This window comes from Pholis gunnellus, assembly GCF_910591455.1.
Source record: "Pholis gunnellus genome assembly, chromosome: 5".
Taxonomy (NCBI): Eukaryota; Metazoa; Chordata; class Actinopteri; order Perciformes; family Pholidae; genus Pholis; species Pholis gunnellus.
This window is the reverse complement of record NC_136531.1, coordinates 18502948-18522123: the sequence shown is the minus strand read 5'-3', so window position 1 is coordinate 18522123 and position 19176 is coordinate 18502948. Positions and strand designations below refer to the sequence as shown.

Sequence of the window (19176 nt, the reverse complement as noted above, 5' to 3'; positions counted from 1 at the left end):
CTCCAACAGACCAGATAAAAAAGACCCAGCTGAGTCGACTAGACACTGGCAGCCTTTCAACACAGCTGAGCAGGCGGACACACAAAGTGATGCACACACACACACACACACACACACACACACACACACACACACACCCTTTGCTTCGCTCTTACTATTCAGCCCCCCCCCCCGCTCACTGACACACTGCACACATCGGCAGTCAGGACAGTTGCCAACTATCATCTCAAAGCTCTGCTGCTGGGCCAGACTATTCAGCTGAGCCTCCCCTCCCTCCCTGCCTCCCTGCCTGCCTGCCTCCCCTTCCTCATTGCACTCGCCCTCTGTCATTCTAACTGATTAAGTGGTTTACAATGCCAGTCCCTACGTGACTGACAGGGCAAGCAGCCACCCAATAAGGCAGAGAAAGCGAGGGGAGTGTTCGTGCATTTACAATAACAAAGGAGCGTGGGGCAGGAGGGATCGGCAGTGGCCTCTAACCAACACAGATGCCCAGAAAGAGATGTAACCTACGATTAAAGCACAACAGAGGAAGTCACACAGAAAGACTTGGTCTAGTGGTTTTCATCTCTAGAGCGGTTGGTTACATGATAATCACAGGAGAAGGGCTCAGCTTATCTCTCGCACTCGCGCACACGCACACAAAGAATGCATCCTCGAAACACACATTCACTATCTGTCCAAGTTTCTTCTCAGTAGCTTGCAGCATCTGTGTATGTGTTGTGGTTACATCCCGCTCCAGTGTCTTGGCTCCGACACAGACAGTAAAATAGATGGCTTCCTACTGATTTCCTGTGAAACCACATCGGTGGAAAGCATACGTATAAGCAGCCAATGACACCACGAACTCTCACACACATCATTTAAAGTCCCGAAACTCATGCCAACGACGACTCAACAGTTTACGAGTCAATATCTATTGACTCAGTACCAAAACACGAGCTCAGAAAATCAGCGGACAGGGAGAGAAGACTGTGCAGATGATCCGACAGTGTGTACAAAGACACACAAGACCGCACAAGAGGAGTGTGCGAGTGGGCCAAGCCATTTTAAACAAAGCGCGAGTGGTGTAGCGTTACGGCCGGTCATGAAGCATCTCCGCTCTCATTAACCAGCCAATTAAGAGCTACATAAAGCTGAGGACGAGCAATTACACTCTCACAAATGCATTTAAAAAACAAACCACTGTCTGCGGAACAAGGCCCCACTTAAAATATGACTATTGAGGTAGGTTTGGCGATATGTTCTCAGATGTGTGTGTGTGTGTGTGTGTGTGTCTGCGTGTGGGTGTGTGTGTGTGTGTGGCCGCTGGCTATGCTGGCTCTACATGCTGTTATCCTCCACTGTCCCGCTGAGCAGCAGCTCTCACTCGTTTCTCGGAGGGAGACCATTAAAAGGATCTGTATTTAACATTCTGAACATTAATATAGCAGCAACTAGTTAGCGCTCACTGACTATGTACTGTGGCCACTTGTGGGTATAGCAACAAATGCGTATCCAACCCATAAATAGCTCTTTCTTTGGACGATGGAGCCGTTAGGCAGAGCAACAAGTTCATACTTTCTGATGCGATGACACCCTGAATTCTCAGAGGTAGCACATAGCTGTGTACAAACTCGTCAGACCAATAGTGGAGTTAGCAGCGACCGGGAACATAGTACACGTCCTTTGTGCATAGAAGAATGGGCAGAGAAGAGGAGAAAACACAGTTAAAAAGGTACCCTGTTGAGTTTGTGACCATTACTGGTGCTGTAGAGCCGTGTTTAATGAGAGGGTGGCCATATTGTTTGTATCTCATGCTCACATGCAGACCCATGCCATAAGTACAGAGGCGATGCAACAATACTTCTGCTCACTGCAGAGGTTATTAATATACATCAATAGTTTGGTGGTAATACCTATTAAAAGGCAACCACTGTGCCAAACAAATTCGAGAAGAGGTCGACGTAAACGATACTGGTTAAAAAAAAAAACATTCAACGCCTTTGAAAATGTTTTAAGGAGATGGGGAAAGCTTTTGACGCGTTGGTTTTCTGTGGTTTTTAACATATGCTGTATTTTCTTGGTCAGAAACAAAACTTTGTTTGCATATGGAGAAAACTCAGCGGGGTACTTTTAACTTCTGCAGTAAAAAACTAAAATCATTGTCCGCTAAAATTGATTTCATTTCAAAATAAGAGCATGCAACTATATAAAGTAAAGGTATCCAGGATTAACAAATTATGAATCCACTTGAGCTCAAAGTCACTGGGTAACAAGATAATATTGACCGCCTTAACATGTTTGGATTAGTCAAGCATCTAAGGAAGATTCCAAATAGATCACATTCATCTGTGTCCAATGTTAAAATGGTACATTCCACCCATCCACACAATTCTGTGCAGATAGAAAAAATCTTTTGTCGATACATTCTTGCCTAAACATGAACAAAACCTATACTGTGGTGGAAAAAGGTGTGTGACCCACCTTGTTCATGTTGCCCGCCTGCTGGGCTGCACCGATATGCTGCCCCCCCTGGGCGAGTGTTTCTGCCAACGCACTCCCTGCTCCTCCTGGTCCCGGAGCGGCCCCCTGGTACTGCATGCCCGCCGCCCCTGCTCCCCGTCCTCTCCCAGCTTCAGGTGCAAGGCCACCATTCATCACCTGCCCGGCATGGCCCTGGCTATTGTTAATCATGGCCTGGTTGAAGCCCGTCGTGTTCAAGCCCATTGTTGCGGTATTGTTGTTGTTCTGTCCCGCTATTCCAGTCGCCGTTCCCGCTTTCTGGCCCTGGGGGGACGGGTGGCTGTTGGGGGAGCCCTGGCCGAGGGGGCTCTTTCTCAGCGGTGTCCCCAGCTGAGGCCCCAAACCGCCTGGCTGAGGGCTAGCCGAGTTCAGCCCCGCGCCTGCGATACCGGAGGTGCTGCCGGCTCGAAGGAGCTCCGAGAGCTGCTTGTGCTTGGCGGCTGCATCCGGTACGACAGGGACGCCACCGGGCCCACCGGCTCCAGGTGCTGCTCCGACGTTTGAAGGCATCCCACCCATCAGGCCCAGATCTCCTCCATTAGGGATCAACTCATCTGGAAGGTCATTCTCCAAATCATCCCAGGACAGAGATCCCAGATCTAGGAAAGGAGGAGGAGTAAAGGAAAATGAGATTAATTCAAACATATGTATTGGAACGAAGGCTGAGAGCTTGATTATCCTGTAAACAATTTGATTTGGCTCGAAAAATATTAACTCAAGGGCAGGACTTGTAAAAAAAACTTAAAATTAAATACTAATCTTTAATTATCATTATTTTAATGTATTTACTTTCGGCAGTATTTGTAGTAGTCATTCCTGAAAGGAGTTACAGTTCCTTTTTACAGAAATTTAAGAAAGTGCATGACTAAGCTCTGCGACAACAAGATAAGCCATGATGTAATTTTTAAGGCGCTACAGCAAGCATACACCTAACTTTACTCCTCCGTCACAGTCCAACTGTTCACAAACGCACCCAGAAGTGGGACATTAATGAGCCAACATGCCAACTGGCTGCTGATCCCTGCAGCGCACGACACAGAAACAAGATGCGGAGCGATACTAACAGCATCACTGCTGGCTGACTAACGGTGTGTGACGCCAGAGAATCCAGCAGCACTCAGGGTTCCTGCTGGGAGGAGGAGGAATATTTATGTCGCACCATCCAGAGGTGTGGACATGATGCTGAGAGCCTGGAGAGCTAGGATTTGTTAGAAATGGAAGTGAGTAAAACAGAGGAAAAAGATAGGAAATGTGTGCGCATTATGGCCGTCCTCTCCCACTAATTAATAAGATTTGTATGTCCTCGTTTGGGGATGTCACTTAGGCTTTGGGTAGCATCTAATCTTCCCTACCTTCCTGACAGTATCGTATATGACAGTATCGAGTGCTGCAGGGATGATGATCTGTCGCACTGTTTCCCTCGACAACATTTTTGGGGATTATTGCAGAAAATAAGCTCTGTGGCAAATCATTCATCTATGAACAAACAAACAAATCACTTTTGATGTTTTGTTTATGTTAAACGGTCACTTTGAAGGATTTTCAACTTATGATTTTTTTTTGGGACGGCCCATATTCATTACGGGGCGGCTTAGGTTGCATTTCGGGATGTTAGTTAAGCGCCCTGTTGCATGTGCTGCAGGCAACTGTGGTCACAACTTTTGAGGTAGGGCACAAGTGGTTTTCAATTTGATAAAGCAGTCACAGTGGAAGGTGTCGCCTGTATTTACCTTCATGACACACAGTAAAAAAAATGTATAAAAAGAAAAGCACAAACACACCACGCAGGGGGGGTTCATCCGGCAGAAAATCTATATCAAGTCTGATTGATAAAAGAAAACGTCCACAATAATAAAGCCCCATGCGATGTTTAAATGCAGAGCGGTTTTAAAATGTAACAGTAGGTTGATTAACAGACCCAGCCTAACATGACTTTCGTGGGTTAAAATGCTAACTCAGTTCTTCAAAGTTCAGTTCGAGTGGAGGATAGATTTGTTCCTATTTTGAAATAAAGCAAAGTGAGTAGAGGGCATATTCAGCATGCATGCGAGAGGCTCGTCGCACCATAGCTCAGTGACAGCACTTTACTGCAGCAGCACAGCTGAAGGTGGGGAGAGCAGAGGAATGACACTTTATCTAAAGTACATATCCGAATCAAATCAAGCTTATCAGTGATTACCATGAACGATGAACTTGGTCTTAACGCTACAGGATGGGAGATAACAGAACTGGGCAGACACAGTAAAACAACCTCCCATCTGCCGTGTGCTGCTGCTGCTGGACGTCTTCATTGAGATTCAGTCAGAATCCAGCCTTTAATGAGGGCACTTGGCCTACGTACTTCCCAGAGTAAACACAGCCTTCTAGATCCGCTGCGCTGGCTCGCTGTCCGTCCCTGGCATCAGGCAAGCAGGTGCTCCGTGTGGAGGAAGCTTGTTTAAGGCTTGAAGGGACCATCCATCTTTCCCTCCCTGGCTTCTCACTAACCAGCAAGCGGCCACATGGACGCTCTCAGATCAACAGCAATCAGTTTAGCCACATGCGCTCAGGCCTGCATTTATTTCTGAATGGACACACACACTCTCTGTGAAACCTTGCTCCCCGGCTGCTTGGCTGGGGGCCAAAAATGCAAAGCAATGTTTTGGTTAGGTAGCGTCACATGCAGTCAGGGGAGCCCCGACCATGGAGGGAGGGGGAGGGGGAGGGGAGACAGAAATGGGAGTACTATGCTTCTCTTCCTCCTTTTTCCACTATCCTCACTGCCATTTGTTGCTCATTACTCCTTACTTTAATGCTCTTCATTCCCCAACTGCCTGATCGACACACTGCTCTCTCCTTTTTGCTTTGTTGTATCCCCTGTGGCTCCTGTCTGGGAGCTAGTGGCTATAAATACACGCTAAAGCCGCCCCAGCGGTGGTCCAGACTGGGGACGTCTGTCATCTTGCCCTAAGGCCATGTGTCTGGCTTTAGAGGGACAGGTGCAGCATGGCCGCCAGGCCTTTCACTTGCTGTTTAGTGTCACACTACGAAGAGCAAGACAGCCACTTAGAGCTGGGAGGGTAATCCATCCTCTGCTTTTAGTTGGGGAACGAGATCTGATGAAATGCTGGACAGATTCCTCTTTTTTTTTGAGAATCGTGGACGATTTCACTCAATAAAAACCGAATTTCCATATGATCACAAACTCACGAATTAGTTAACACTGCTTGCATAACAAATGATGGAACTCCAGGTTTAAGCATTTTACACAAATCAGGCTTCGGTGAGTCATTCAGGACTCACATTTGTGGACCACTGGAGCGTTGCCTCCATAGATAAATGTCTCAGCTACGCAGCACGCAAACCACAGCGGCTTTGTTTACGTTCCAGCTAGCAAGCCCCAAGCCTGGACCTCACCGCGGACCTTAGTGCAGTCCGCCGGGCGACAGCTGTGCAGCGAGCAGGGATACGTTTTTGCTGCGTCATCACCATTCATGTCTGTACAACCAATGTGTTTATGATTAAATTATTTACTAAAGCACACAATTGTTTACAAGAGACAATTTTGTTTTCAAGGTTCTCCAGATTGACGAAATCAACTTAAAAAATCGACAAAATGTAAGTGGGACGCATCCCCCTTGTCCAGACAATATCCCAGATTTTTTTCATATTGTAATATAGACAAAATTGCAGGAAAAAAAAATGTAACTGTAATGTCATCCAACTGTGGCATCAACAAAATGCAGGTAGTGTGACAGACACGTTGTGCATCAAAAACAAAAAATCATGTATGACATCACCAGCGTAAACGCATCTTCATGTTGAAATAGTACCGACCGATAGTGTAACTTCATGCCTTACTTCCAACAATGCCAGAACTCCAACAGTCACTCACTGCTTTGCTGCAGTCCAGCAAAAAACTACACCAACGTCTTGCAATGATTTGGTCTCCCCTCCTCTTCTCTCTCTCTCTTAGAAAGTCGAGTGAGTAAAATCACTTTGACTATGCAGGTAGGCACACACAGTGCTGGGCGGTATACCGTATACCGGTTTTAATTTTCCAATTTTAATAGCCGAAACAACTGCTGTCACTCTCAAAATATATTGTTCGCCGCTATGAGCGCTACGGTCGGAGCTAGTTGTCTTATGTGTATTGAGAGGGGCCCCTAATCATGGTTATAACAACAATTAATAACCCACAACTAACGCTCTTTAACAGGGCAAAACACCACAACACAACAGTTTGTGATACAAACAATTTGTAACACTAATAATTGTACATTTATAAAATTACACCGCCGAACGGCATGCTGGGTACAGCTTGCTAGCTAGCTAGCCCGGTAGCACAACAGTCTGTTAACAGCTGGGAGAGGCTCCGTCGCTACGGTAACGAACAGAAAAGAGCGATGCAGGATGAACAAAGACAGACCGGAGATGCACCGATAAGAGTCTGTGCCCAAGAGAGGCGCTGTGCCGTCGGATTCGAGGCCGTCAACCAGTAACATTAACACGAGTGAAACGGTGAAGCCAAAGGGTCAGACATCGCTTGAAGAGGCATTTGCTCGAGGCAGCATATGACAAGAAAAGCAAGCGGTGGAGCGACATTACAAACGCAATAACGATCCAGCTATGCAAAGACATGGTCCTGCTACAGACAGTCGAGAAAGACGGGTTTCAGAGCAATGAATTAAAACACTGGATTCAAGGTATGTCTGACCGGGGCGACAATACTTCAGCCAAACTGCTATCCCAACATTATACGAACAAACGAGCACACCCCATAGTAATCAAAGCCTTTATACATGATGACATTACAATGTTTTTGTATTATATGTACTTTATAGTAGCCACTATAAACCAATATAAAAACAGTCAAGGAAAAAAATTAAATACCGTGAAACCGCCAGAATCTTAAAAAAATACTGTGATACACATTTTTGGTCATACCGCCCAGCACTACACACACACACACACACACACACACACACACACACACACACACACACACACACCTTTGTTTTTATCTCGTACTTCTCACATCGCTTGTGACACACACCGACATATCATTGAAACTAGTGGTGTGACGGATGGTGCGCTTCTCTCTTGCGCCGTGTTTTGGGGCATTTTTAGACTTGCATGGAAGTAAAAATATTCTCAACTTTTCAGCGCCAGGCGTGAGTCGAACCGCACGACAATATCACAATTGACCGAGGCAGCCAATCAAATCAAGCAAGAGGCTCGCTTAACTACTTTACCACCGACTCCCTGTTTTTATGCCGGTAGATGTGGTTGGAACAGACATTGATACTAGCGATAGTTCATATAATTTTCCCCTCCTTCTCATTCAACAATAGAGCAACAGCAGGAGCTCAATGTCCCTCAAAGCACTCCCTTTCTTCTCATCCTCACCAGGTTATATGCCTTTTATACCCGCTTAATTACTATGTCAAAGTGACGTATCACATTTGTTGAAATGAGTAAGTCAAAACGTGAGGTCAGGTCAAATGGGAATGCAAGAGATGTAATGCTTATCAAAGCTTAATTTCAAGAAATATCAGAATTACTCAAAAGGTGTTCTTCATATAATTCCAAAAGGAATTTGTGGTGGGAAATCCATAGTTGAAAGCCAGCTTTTTATTATATTCATTATTTTATGTAGAACATTTTTCCCCTCAGCCTCACTCTCACTACATCACTCACAGATGCAGACTGCTGCGTGTGGAATCAGCTAAAAAGGGCAATACTGGCTAATGAAAACAGATTGTATCAAAACAAGGAAAAACACGCACACACACAAATTAGACCAACCTGCAAACAAAGCCAGCTAAAAAACAAGACAACGTTGTCATTACGCTTCACAAGGAAGGGGTAAGTGGTGACACACACCCTCCACCCCCCCCCCCCCCTATCCGTTGTGCTGCTCTCCCTTCTTTTTTTCGGAGGGTATTTCTGGTTCCCCGTAGTCAGAAGCATAAATGGCTCCATTAGCAGCTGCGTCATGAGCTTACCGACTGCCTGCTAGGCTTTAAACGTGCCATTTGCATAGTGAAAGCGAACATTTGGGCGTTTCACCGTCCCCTTTTACAACAAAGATTCTGCAATACTGCCGTAAAGATGGTCTGCCATTAAGTCGGCTTTGCTTTTTTCACAGTGAACCAAACAGCGACGGCACAACGCCGACCTCATATAACACACCTGCAATCATGTGTGAGCGAAAGAGGCGTGATGTGTAGCACAACTGCGTCGGCGTATAGGATGATGTATAACATATGCGTCGGGCAGCGACTTGCACCCGTCCACACCGTCCCTGGTAGATGCCGGTTGATCAGGTCCTCTACTCGGAGGGCAAGGAGCTCCCATCAGTGTTGTTTACCCACTTTTGGTTGCTGTAGGTTAGCTGCTGCAAGTGTTTTTGTTTTTACATATCCCGGTGGTTGGGGCACACAAATAACACGGCTCTCCCTTTACACACAGCGGCAGAACGACTCTTGCCCCCCCCATTGTGTCTCCGTACCTTTTATACACAACAGCGAGGCAGAATAACGCACCACAGGCCCACCTTGAGCAGGCTGTGTGAAAGGGGCTACCGACATGGCCGTGACCGACACATGGAGTTGAACTAAGAGCTCAGCAAGGCACGCATCAAATATTTACTAGCTAGGTTTGAGCACACTCGCACGAGTATGCAGAGACTCACCCAACCCATACACACCCCAACTGTGATAGCGAAAAGAGGTCTATTAGCTGAAGATTATCAGCCATTTACAGATTGATTCAAATGTAATTATGAAAGAAACAGTAACTCCTAGTGGTGTAACGACCCACCGTCGATTCATGATCCGTACTGACTCTCCCCCCCCCACCTCGCAGTTCGGCACACACGTGACCCGCGGATTAATTACACAGTTAAACGTTAACCATCACAGTGTGAAATAAAGTTTGACTGATGTTTGCTATCTGCCAATATTCAGTAAAATATGCAATCAGGACGTCGACATTTAAGCTTTTCTAGTCGCCGATCTCTGATAATGTTACAACCAATCCGTGTTTAAATTGACAGAGCTAGTGAGGTTAGCAGCACCGCTAATGGCTAACAAGCGACGGTTCTGTTCGGTTACATTATGATGCGTTCAGGCTCTGTTCGGTAAAAATTTGTATTGAGCGAAGGTAAATTATAACGTAATCATGATGTGTTCACATATAATCTTGTAAAATATATTGTTGGTGAGAAACTTAAATAAATCCAGTTGTTTGAAGGAGATGTTTTCACAGGAACATAAATAGATATTAGAAATGAATTATGACCCGTTTACTCTAGCTCTAAGCAGCTTAGAATACATAATTAAAACTACTAATGACAAGATTTGTTTTAATCCATAAAATTACAATCTTTTATTTCCTTTCTTTATGAATTTTTGATTGTTTACACTGACTTCAGAGCATTTGCACCAAGTGTTACACATGGCCTGAATAGAGAGACAGGAGGCCCGTGTTTACTCTCTGCCACTGGAAGAAGGAACCTCCCCGAACACACCCAAAACAAAGTACACGTACACACACACACACACACACACACACACACACTGGAAGCATATATGCTTTACTACACATCTCATTATGCAAACACTCCCCATAAACATGAGCTACAGCACACCCCAAAATGTGACGTGCAAATCAAAAAAAAAGGCAAACGGTCAAAGGTCAGGGCCGAGGGGTACTGCTCACAAAGCTTCAGGCACGACCGTCATCAAAGACTGAACGCAAACTCTTTATCCGCAGTCATTTACGACCAATGACAGCGCGGCCCGGTGCTGTCCCACGGGGTCCGTTAGGTCCCGACAGTAAAAGGCGAAAACAATAAAGAGCAGGCGGGCCGGGTTTAATGATTGTTCATTGCAGACATGTGGTGCCTCTGCCATGTGTGATGCACGTTGTAATTCATAGTCGTCTTCTCGGCCGCTTTTGTTGAAAGGCTGGCCAACTTATTATTTTTTTTATTGCAGAGCCAAACTAAACTAATCTCGATGACGAGAACGTGCCATTTGATAGATGCGATGCGTTCAAGGAAAACATTAGCTGAGCTACGACTTCACTGACACGGGATTACAAAACATAATGTATCTGCACAAATAAGACCTTTTCACCCAAGAAACCTGTTTGAAAAGTGAGGAATATACATATCTGCTGAATAAACCTTTGTGTATTCACAACAGCAGGCCAAGTTAGTACTGGCTTGAAACAGCATTAAGCTGCTTTAATACATTTTTGCCAACTAAAGGGCATTTCATACGACTGGCATATTACATTTTTATGGTTAATGTGTTAGAAAACCATTGACTACTTACACATGCAGCAGACACATCGATCATCACCACTTATTTAGATTCATGATGGCACTTGAGAAAACTTCTACCTGACAGATGTTTGGCTGTTTTCAACAACCCCTGGGTTACTTTGTCTGTTGTTTAGCTGGACTCGGTGTGTATAATAGATTTGCCAGGGTTTTTAAGTGGAAACAGTTGCCTACAGGGTTTGATGGGACCAATTCACACTCAACCATACAGTAAATTTGCAAGCTGTAAAACCAAAACGCTGAGCAACGAGAGAGTAAAAATTAAGTGCCAGTGATCTCTGTGATTTTAATATACATTAAACGTTGTTTGATGCAGGTTTAAGAGATGGCTTCTATGCGTTGCTTCCATTTTTCTGTCCTCCACCCATGACTGCTGTTGTTAAATTAGCCCCAGCCGTGTCTAGTAAACACAGTTTAGACTACAGGAGTAGTCTGATGTGTGCTGCCACTGAGGAAATAAATTCCTAACAAACTAACAGCCAACAAATAGCGTGTCAGAGAACACCATAACTTCATATCAGAAAAATGACAGTGTTCAGTGTTCAGCAGATTAAATATTTACTGTACAATCGCAACCAGATCGATCAGTGGGATCAGAGGCCTGCTTATGGATGCTGTGGCCGGAGATGACTGTGTTTTTGTCTCCGCTGATTCATGTTTTATACTTGGTAGCTGAATTGAGCTCCAGTTTCAAACATCATCTGCCATTCAGCCTTTTTTTTTTTTTCTTCTCTCGGAGGCAACTACCGTCTTATCGTCACACTACACACAGACATGAACACAATCAATAACATGAAATCTCTCTTGATTAAATGCAGGTGTTGTAAAAAAGATCCAGCATGAAACTCTGCCGAGCTACATTGGATCTCTTTTATGAGCAGCAGTATGTCATGAATTGACACCGCATCCGATCTTGACATGAAATAGACGTTGCATCATTTGAGGTATGTGATGAATCAGGGAGTGCGTCTCCATAATGACATTAGACCAATGACAGAAATGATAACTACGGTTACAACTTCCTACATAAAGTGGTTCACTGCTGTGTAGTAACAGAGCCACGCAGAGAAATACTCTTTGCTAACATCCACCAACTCAGTTGTCAGTGTGAAACAGTTAAAACTAGTGTGGTGTAACGAAACACGCAACTTTACATTTTGTAAACTGTAGTTTGTGGTCCTGTTATAGTGTCTCGAGTCATAAGGTTACCGCGTGGAGGTGTGATTTAGTGTGATAAGGACTGTATTAAGCTGCATTAGCACAAGGCAAGCTTACCTCATAAACTGACGCTCACCACAGAACCAAACCACAACACTGCAGTAAAACCACGGTAACTAACTACAACACGCCGAGCTGACCTGGTGACTTTAAATTGTGATTTAAGAAACACGCTCTCGTGGCAAAGTTAACTGTGTATTTGTATTTTGAACGTGACATTGTGCAGACAGTGTTGAGGCCTTTACCTGGTCCATCAGACGCTGACAGGGCAGGTGAAGTCAGCTTCGGCCGCTTAGAGTTGGGAGGTCCGACGTTCAGCAGGTTTTTAGCCATAGTTGTTCTCTTGTCCGGATAGTTTTGCTTTAGTTGATGATTACGATTACTTTCTGCCTGGTAACTTGTTTACCTTCCCGGTTAACACATTAGCAAGCTGGCAGCCTGCTAACGTTAGCTAAGTGGCTAATAGCTAACGTTAGCTAATTGCCTGCTAGCAGCTAGATTACCTGTTAGCGTTAGCTGCTCCTCTGCGAGTGTCTTCTTCAAAAGAGATGCAATAGCGCCCCGCTTCGCCACCGCCATTCACCCCATGATAATCCAACACCCAACACCCACATTATTATCGTTGAATACCCCGAAATAAAATATCCCCCATGAAAAAAAAAATCGAAATTCAAAATGCAAGTGTAATAAAAGCAGGCGGACTGCTGCGCTCCGGGGGAAAGGTCGTAATTTCTATATGTTCAAAGTGCCCATTTTGCGTGACGTCAAATTTCTTCATGCAAAAAATCGCGCGAAGCTCCACGAAAATGCACAATTGCACAAAAATGCAGTATTTTTGCAAATCGCCTCGAAAGTCACGCTCCGGTCTCCGCTTGCCCACACGGTAAACAACACCGCTGCTGAGCCGCGTCAGGGGCTGAGTCGCCGCTGAAGGGGAAACCAGATATACGGAGCGGGTTTTGCCCGACGACCACCGATCCTAGTCCCGTTTTTTCGCACAAAATGTCTCCGAGGCGATGTTAAGATTTCGTTTTCTGGGGAAGGACGTTGTCATATCGCGGTAAGGATGCTCGATTTTCTACGTATAAACCAGTGTTGGACCGAAATCCTAATTCCGAGCCACGACAAGATGGCGGCTGTTGATTCCTTCGATACAAAAAAGTTTTTTTTCTTTTCCAGATCGTCTGTGGAGGGGGAGGGGCCGCGCTATCACGCCCTACGTGAAGACACCGCTCCTGCTCACCGCTGGGGGCGCTACAGCACCGCCGGAGATACTTACAAGCAGTTCACGAGTCAGAGCATACATTTAAAAATTAATTTGACAAGTACATTATAGTTATTCATATTAAATATTAAAATTCAACATAAATCCAACATCCCTAAAACTAATTTATTTAATTATTTGATTAATATATTTAAAATAATTTCTGTGTTGCATGTTATTTTATCATTAACTCATGTAGGTTCTGGCAATGAATATTTAGTAAAATTTACTAAACTGACTTTGACAGGTTTGGGACTATTTTTCCTAAACTTGACCAACCACCAATGTGAATATAGCCCGACTGCACATGTCTCAGATTTACTTTGAGTTGCAAATTTGTTTAGTTTTTAATTTCTGTCTGATTATCAGGCTTTAACATGAATTTATCTCCTTTTTATATTTCACAGTGCACTCAACTGTTTTCTGCTTGGAGATTTATTTCTCTCATATTGAAAATAATAAAAAATATGAATAATAATATCCATCACGCTTACTCAAATAGACACACTTTGAACCAATTTGATAATACGTGTAGCTTTTTCATTGTTTTCCGGCAAAAATCTGACACATGCACATGTATAAAATAAAAAAAATCATATGTGACATAAAATAACTGCATATGTACAAACACTGAGTGCTTTGTGCAAATGTGTACAGATTACGATCATGTGTTGATAAATGATACATGGGTAATGTGCACAAAAACATGTATAATACATCTCATTCATGAACATAACACAAATACACAAAGATTTTAAATCAAACAACTGTCTAATTTTTGTCCCAGTGTAATTTAAAACATACGGGTTGAATTTATATTGAAAAGATGTGGAGCTGTCACCAGTTAAATGAGTTATTAGGCGATGCCGTTTTGTTGTGATGATTTTAACAAGTGCTAATAAAACACTCTCCCTTATTTGTCAGTCACAAAGCAGATTTACATTTCTTTAACAAGAAGCGATGACTGAATGCCTTAATCTTCTCCTCAATGCACAAGGCTGGGTTTTTTTGTGCATTTTTTAACTGGAGCCCTGGACCTCTAAAGACACTTCTTTCCCTCTGCCAAAACTAAAGCGGTTATTGTCATACACACATCATCAATACACTGTCAGAGAAGGATACACTCCAAGTAACCCTAAGTGAGCAAAGCACAGTGATTTGAAGAATCCCTTTTGTTGGCAGTACATGCTTATTGTTCAACATAAGTGTAGAAATATAATTATATTGAAATGAAACAAAAACAGAATGATAGTACGGTGCAGAGTCAGACTGAAAATGTAGTGTGTCTGGCAAGAAAACTGCTCATTCGTTCCCATGCAAAAAAAAGACATCACACACACTTCTCCCCCCCACGCCCCCAACTGTATCACAGATAACAGAGCCGTGTTCACTTTAATATTTTATTCATATGTGTGTACAGATGTGCGCTACTGGAGAGGTGGTGTGCCCATCAACAGGTGGAGCCCCAAATCTCAAATCTACTCTGGCTAGTTTCCTGAAACTCACAACGGATCCACTAACAACGTGAGGCAGACGGGAAATCTGGCAAATTGTCTGGGGGGAAAAAAAACAAGAACTTTCCTTAAAAACCTTATATTGCCATCTGTTTCCAGAACTGTGCATGGTATGGTTTATTAGGTTTGGCAAACTTGAGCGTGTTGAGAATATGCGTTCAATTATCAATGTGGCCGTTGGAAAAATATTTTAAAAGCAACGACAAGGGTTTGTGTCAACAAAGCAGATCTCGTGTAGCTATTTTTGTGTCTTCATTTGGAGTGACAGCTTCTGGAGAAACTTCTTTGGATGTTAACGCATTTATGCTACTAATGTGATCACGATTACTTGATACAAATAATCACAGCTCACACACGCCGATTAAACATATTCCTAAATTCAAAAAGGCACTGGTTGTGTATGTTTGGAGTGCACCATGGTAGAGGTAAACAAAGACACCTTTTATGGTATGGATGGAGACGGCTACAGAATTAGGGATGGTTCCTCCTCATCTCTGTAGAGCTTTCTTTTCTCCATCTTAAAGAATGCAACTAAGTGTGTGACATTGCTCTACAGATAAGGTAGCAACAGCAAAATAACAATTTAACAGTGGCCATGTAGTTGATGTGATTTATTGTTGCATCATACTACAGGGATCTTTTCTGTGTTATTGACTTGGAGTAGAAATGAAATATCTCTCTCACACACATACACCCAAAGTACAGGGGGGGAAACAAGTGCTCGAAGGAGTAAAGACAAAAGCATGAAGTGAGTAAAGAGCAAAGAGAACTACAGAGGTGCCAGCTATTCTCAGACTGAAAGAACTGGAAAAGAGAAAGAAAAGAGAAAGAAATATGGAATTTGTCAAAAAAAACAAAAACCTGCACAACGAGCATCATTTCCTCAAACATACAATCATAATCGATCCTCATTATGAAAACAGCACGATTAAAAAAAACCTCCTGAAAACCAAGGTACTCAAAAAATACAGTCGTACTCTTTAGGCACCACAAAACAATCAGCTAGTTCAGGTTGCACTGCACCTATAGATCACTCAATTAAAGTGGCACAATTTAAGTATCTTGATACAGTAGAGGGCCCCCTCCGTATAAAGGCTGTGACTGGATAAAGTGAAAAGTCCCACCCCTTCAACAGCAAATCACACAGCTAAAGGCAGACACTACCGAACTATTGAATACATCTATAGTGATGGACTGACTGACTGTTTTCTCTTCTGGCGATGAAGGCAACGATTGGAACTACATTTGAGTGTGAGGTTTTAAATAAAGCACTGTAGAAACTGTGGTTGATCTGTGCTTTGACACTTTAACTAACGTCAATGCGGAACCCCCCCCCCCCCCCCCCCCCCTCTATCCTCTATCAATAACATCACAGCGATTGTCCACTTCACGTGACTCTCCACTCAAAATCTTTGGAGTATCAAACTCTCACCCCTCAAAACCAACAATGAATCGATCATAATCAACGAGTATCGTCTGCGTAGTCTGAGTCTGACATATCGTATTCCTCTGTGCCTTCGAGCTCCGTTGTTGACCGAAAACGAATAAAACATATCAATGAGCCACATCGTTGCACTGGGCGCCATGTTCCTTCATTACAACAAAAATGGGCTCTGTATTTTCATTTTGAGTCAATCCCACATACACCATCCTGCTGCTGTAAATGTTCACTAGCTCACCACATTAGCTACTGAATACCGTCCCCAACAAATGAACTACTTATTACTGTTTGAGAAACATTTACTAAAAACCACAGGGCCCAGGAGCACCATGCTGGTTTAGGGGTTAGGTCAGATTTTGAATGGCAATCCCCATCTCTCTCTCTCTCTCTCTCTCTCTCTCTCTCTCTCTCTCTCTCTCTCTCTCTCTCTCTCTCTCTCTCTCTCTCTCTCTCTCTCCTCTTATTTTCTTCAAGTCATCATTACTGTTTGCTATGACGAAAAAGACATAAAATACCCCCAAACAAATAAAAAAATACTACAGTGCCTACTGTTGGGATTGTGTTACTCAAAAGACACATCTCGGGTGGAGTATCACTTTAAGTATATTTAAAGTGCCTTCCTGCTTTTGTGACAATCTCACTTTTTAAAACCACCTTTTCTTCCCAATCTATATTCCCTTATCTGGTTTGATTTTGTGCTTTTGATTGTACTCGTTGTGACAGACAAGAACTCTGTTTAAATGTTCTTAAAAGCTATTTCAACATTACCATCAAAGAAATTAGCGGCCATTTTAATGGCCACTTCACGGTAATAACTTCCAAATACAAGTGGTCGAGAAAACACTGTGCAAGACCTGTGCGTAAAATGTGCATTTAGCTGCTACACAAACTAAAATCTATGCAGCGTGCTTTGCATGTCTCCTTTTACTGAGACTCTAACACAAATGAATACTGTATTAAGCCCTCAAGTCAAAGCAGAATACATAAATTAGCACTGCTTCATGTGATTCCCTCATTCTTCCCATAGTTCCCTGCTCAGCCCATCATGCTGCACTGGCCCTTATATAAGAATCTAAAATAATTTCCCCTTAAGTAAGGTCAAGACTTTGATCAAGTTAAAAACAAATGATATGGCACAACAATAATCATTTTTTTTCTAAGAAATATTTGCATTGAAAATAAAAGCATGGAGTAAGAAACCACAGCATGTTCCGCAGTCTAAAAATGGTTAAAACTTTGTTCAGTAATTTATATTCGTTCATTCACTGTTCTAGTCCTGAAGGCACTTTATAACAAAAATGAATATGAAAATACACCAAGAACAACACCAACAGTCTTCCTTCCCTCTGAACCCTTTTCAGCCTTCTCCCCTGATACACTGCTGTGCTCAACACAGGTCTAACCCACCCCAGGACGTAGGCAACATCACCATCAAAGACATCAGTAGCCATTTGTATAGCCACTGTTTGCGTTAAGAGTGACAAACTCCTTCTACATCATCCGTGCTAAAGACAGTTCAGCGATGCCTAAAGAAAGGGACATCCTGCACCTGCAATCGGTCCCGGAGAGTCAGACAGCAGCTGGGGCAGCAGGGGGACAGAAGTCACAGGAAGAGGAGAGAAGGGATCAGAGACGAGCATAAAACTCCTCGTTGAGTTTTGATAGCTCGTCGGCCTCCACCTCTTCCTCCTCCTCCTCCTCCTCCTCTTGAAGTGCGAGAGGAGCAGGCTGCACCTGGGAGGGCTCTTGTGCAGCACTAGGCTCTGGGCCCAGTTCGGAGTGTGGAGGGAGGTGAAGGTCTGTCGCAGGGGACTGCCCAGGGAGGTGTGGAGGGTCCCTATATCCCTCTTCCCTCACCTCGGTGGACGTTGCTTGAACAGGCTCAGGCCCTGCTCTTGAAGGCCTTACAGCACTTTGTGGTTGAGGAGTGAGTGTGGAAAGAAAGGAGGAAGGAGGAGTGGCAGAAGAGGGAGGAAGAGCTGCTGCCTGGGCAACAGATCCCGAAGTCATATTCGGCGGCGATGCCATGGAAGGCAGTCCGAGGCTGGCGCCCTGCTCCGTTCGATCGTGATATATACTTTCCCCACTTTTGGGGCACAGAAAGGTCCTCATTTGACCTTTGCCCTTGACATTAACTGTACCTCTATAGTCAAACTCTAAGCCCATGGAACTGAGCACGGCGTGGCTCTCCTCGCTCACCTGCACCCGACACTCCACCCCGGTGGAGTCCATGCGGCTGGCAATGTTAACCGTGTCACCCCAGATGTCATAGAGCAGCTTGGTGGTGCCAATCACCCCCGCTGTCAGCGGGCCGTGGTTAAACCCGATACGGAGCTTGAAACCAAAACCCAGCATGTTCTTGTTGAAGTCGTCCAGGACGCCCATCATCTCCAGGGCAAAGTTGAAAAGTGCCCTCAGGTGAGCGTGTGGAGAGTCATCCTCATTCTCAGCCGACTGCCGGACATTGAGTCCGGACGCGGCCATGTAGGTGGCCCCGATTGTCTTGATCTTTTCCACGCTTTTGAATTCGGGTCTGCGAAGGAGCTCGTCAAAGTCTCCAATTAGCTCATTGAGAACACGGTAGCACTCTTTACCGCCCTCGTAGCTTTCTTCATAGAACTCACTGAAGTTCACAATACTGGCAAAGATCACGCCCACACTGTCGTGATTCTTGGAGTAGCTCTGGGTCACCTGAGGAAACAAGGAAATGCGTTGGAATATTTTGAACTCTAAAATGGGCTTATATTTATGATGATAGTGATGCTGCAATGTTTATCATTCAAAATGTTTATCTTAAAATACTATGAAGAATGTATTTTTGGATTTCCTTCAAATCTATGTCTTCTGGATTACAAAACAAGCAAAAACAAAGTGTATGCATTAGGCATTGTTCTGATATTTG

At 44.0% G+C, this 19176-nt stretch overlaps 2 protein-coding genes across 4 annotated transcripts in view; both read right to left on the bottom strand.

Annotated features, from left to right (window-relative positions):
- crebbpa (CREB binding lysine acetyltransferase a) overlaps positions 1–13172 on the bottom strand; it is a 37574-nt gene extending 24402 nt beyond the window's left edge. For both annotated transcript variants that reach the window (XM_079159427.1, XM_079159428.1), the window contains exons 1-2: positions 12301–13172; positions 2467–3104 (exon numbers count right to left, since the gene is read on the bottom strand). In XM_079159427.1, coding sequence (XP_079015553.1) covers positions 2467–3104; positions 12301–12388 — 726 coding nt within the window. In that variant the 5' untranslated portion in view covers positions 12389–13172. The remainder of the gene's footprint in view (positions 1–2466; positions 3105–12300) is intronic.
- Positions 13173–16647: 3475 nt separating this feature from the next.
- The window catches only part of LOC306695846 (adenylate cyclase 9), a gene marked incomplete at its 5' end in the record, with an annotated part of 32985 nt that continues 30456 nt past the window's right edge, over positions 16648–19176 (bottom strand). For both annotated transcript variants that reach the window (XM_079159243.1, XM_079159244.1), the window contains one exon: positions 16648–18965. In XM_079159243.1, coding sequence (XP_079015369.1) covers positions 17901–18965 — 1065 coding nt within the window. In that variant the 3' untranslated portion in view covers positions 16648–17900. The remainder of the gene's footprint in view (positions 18966–19176) is intronic.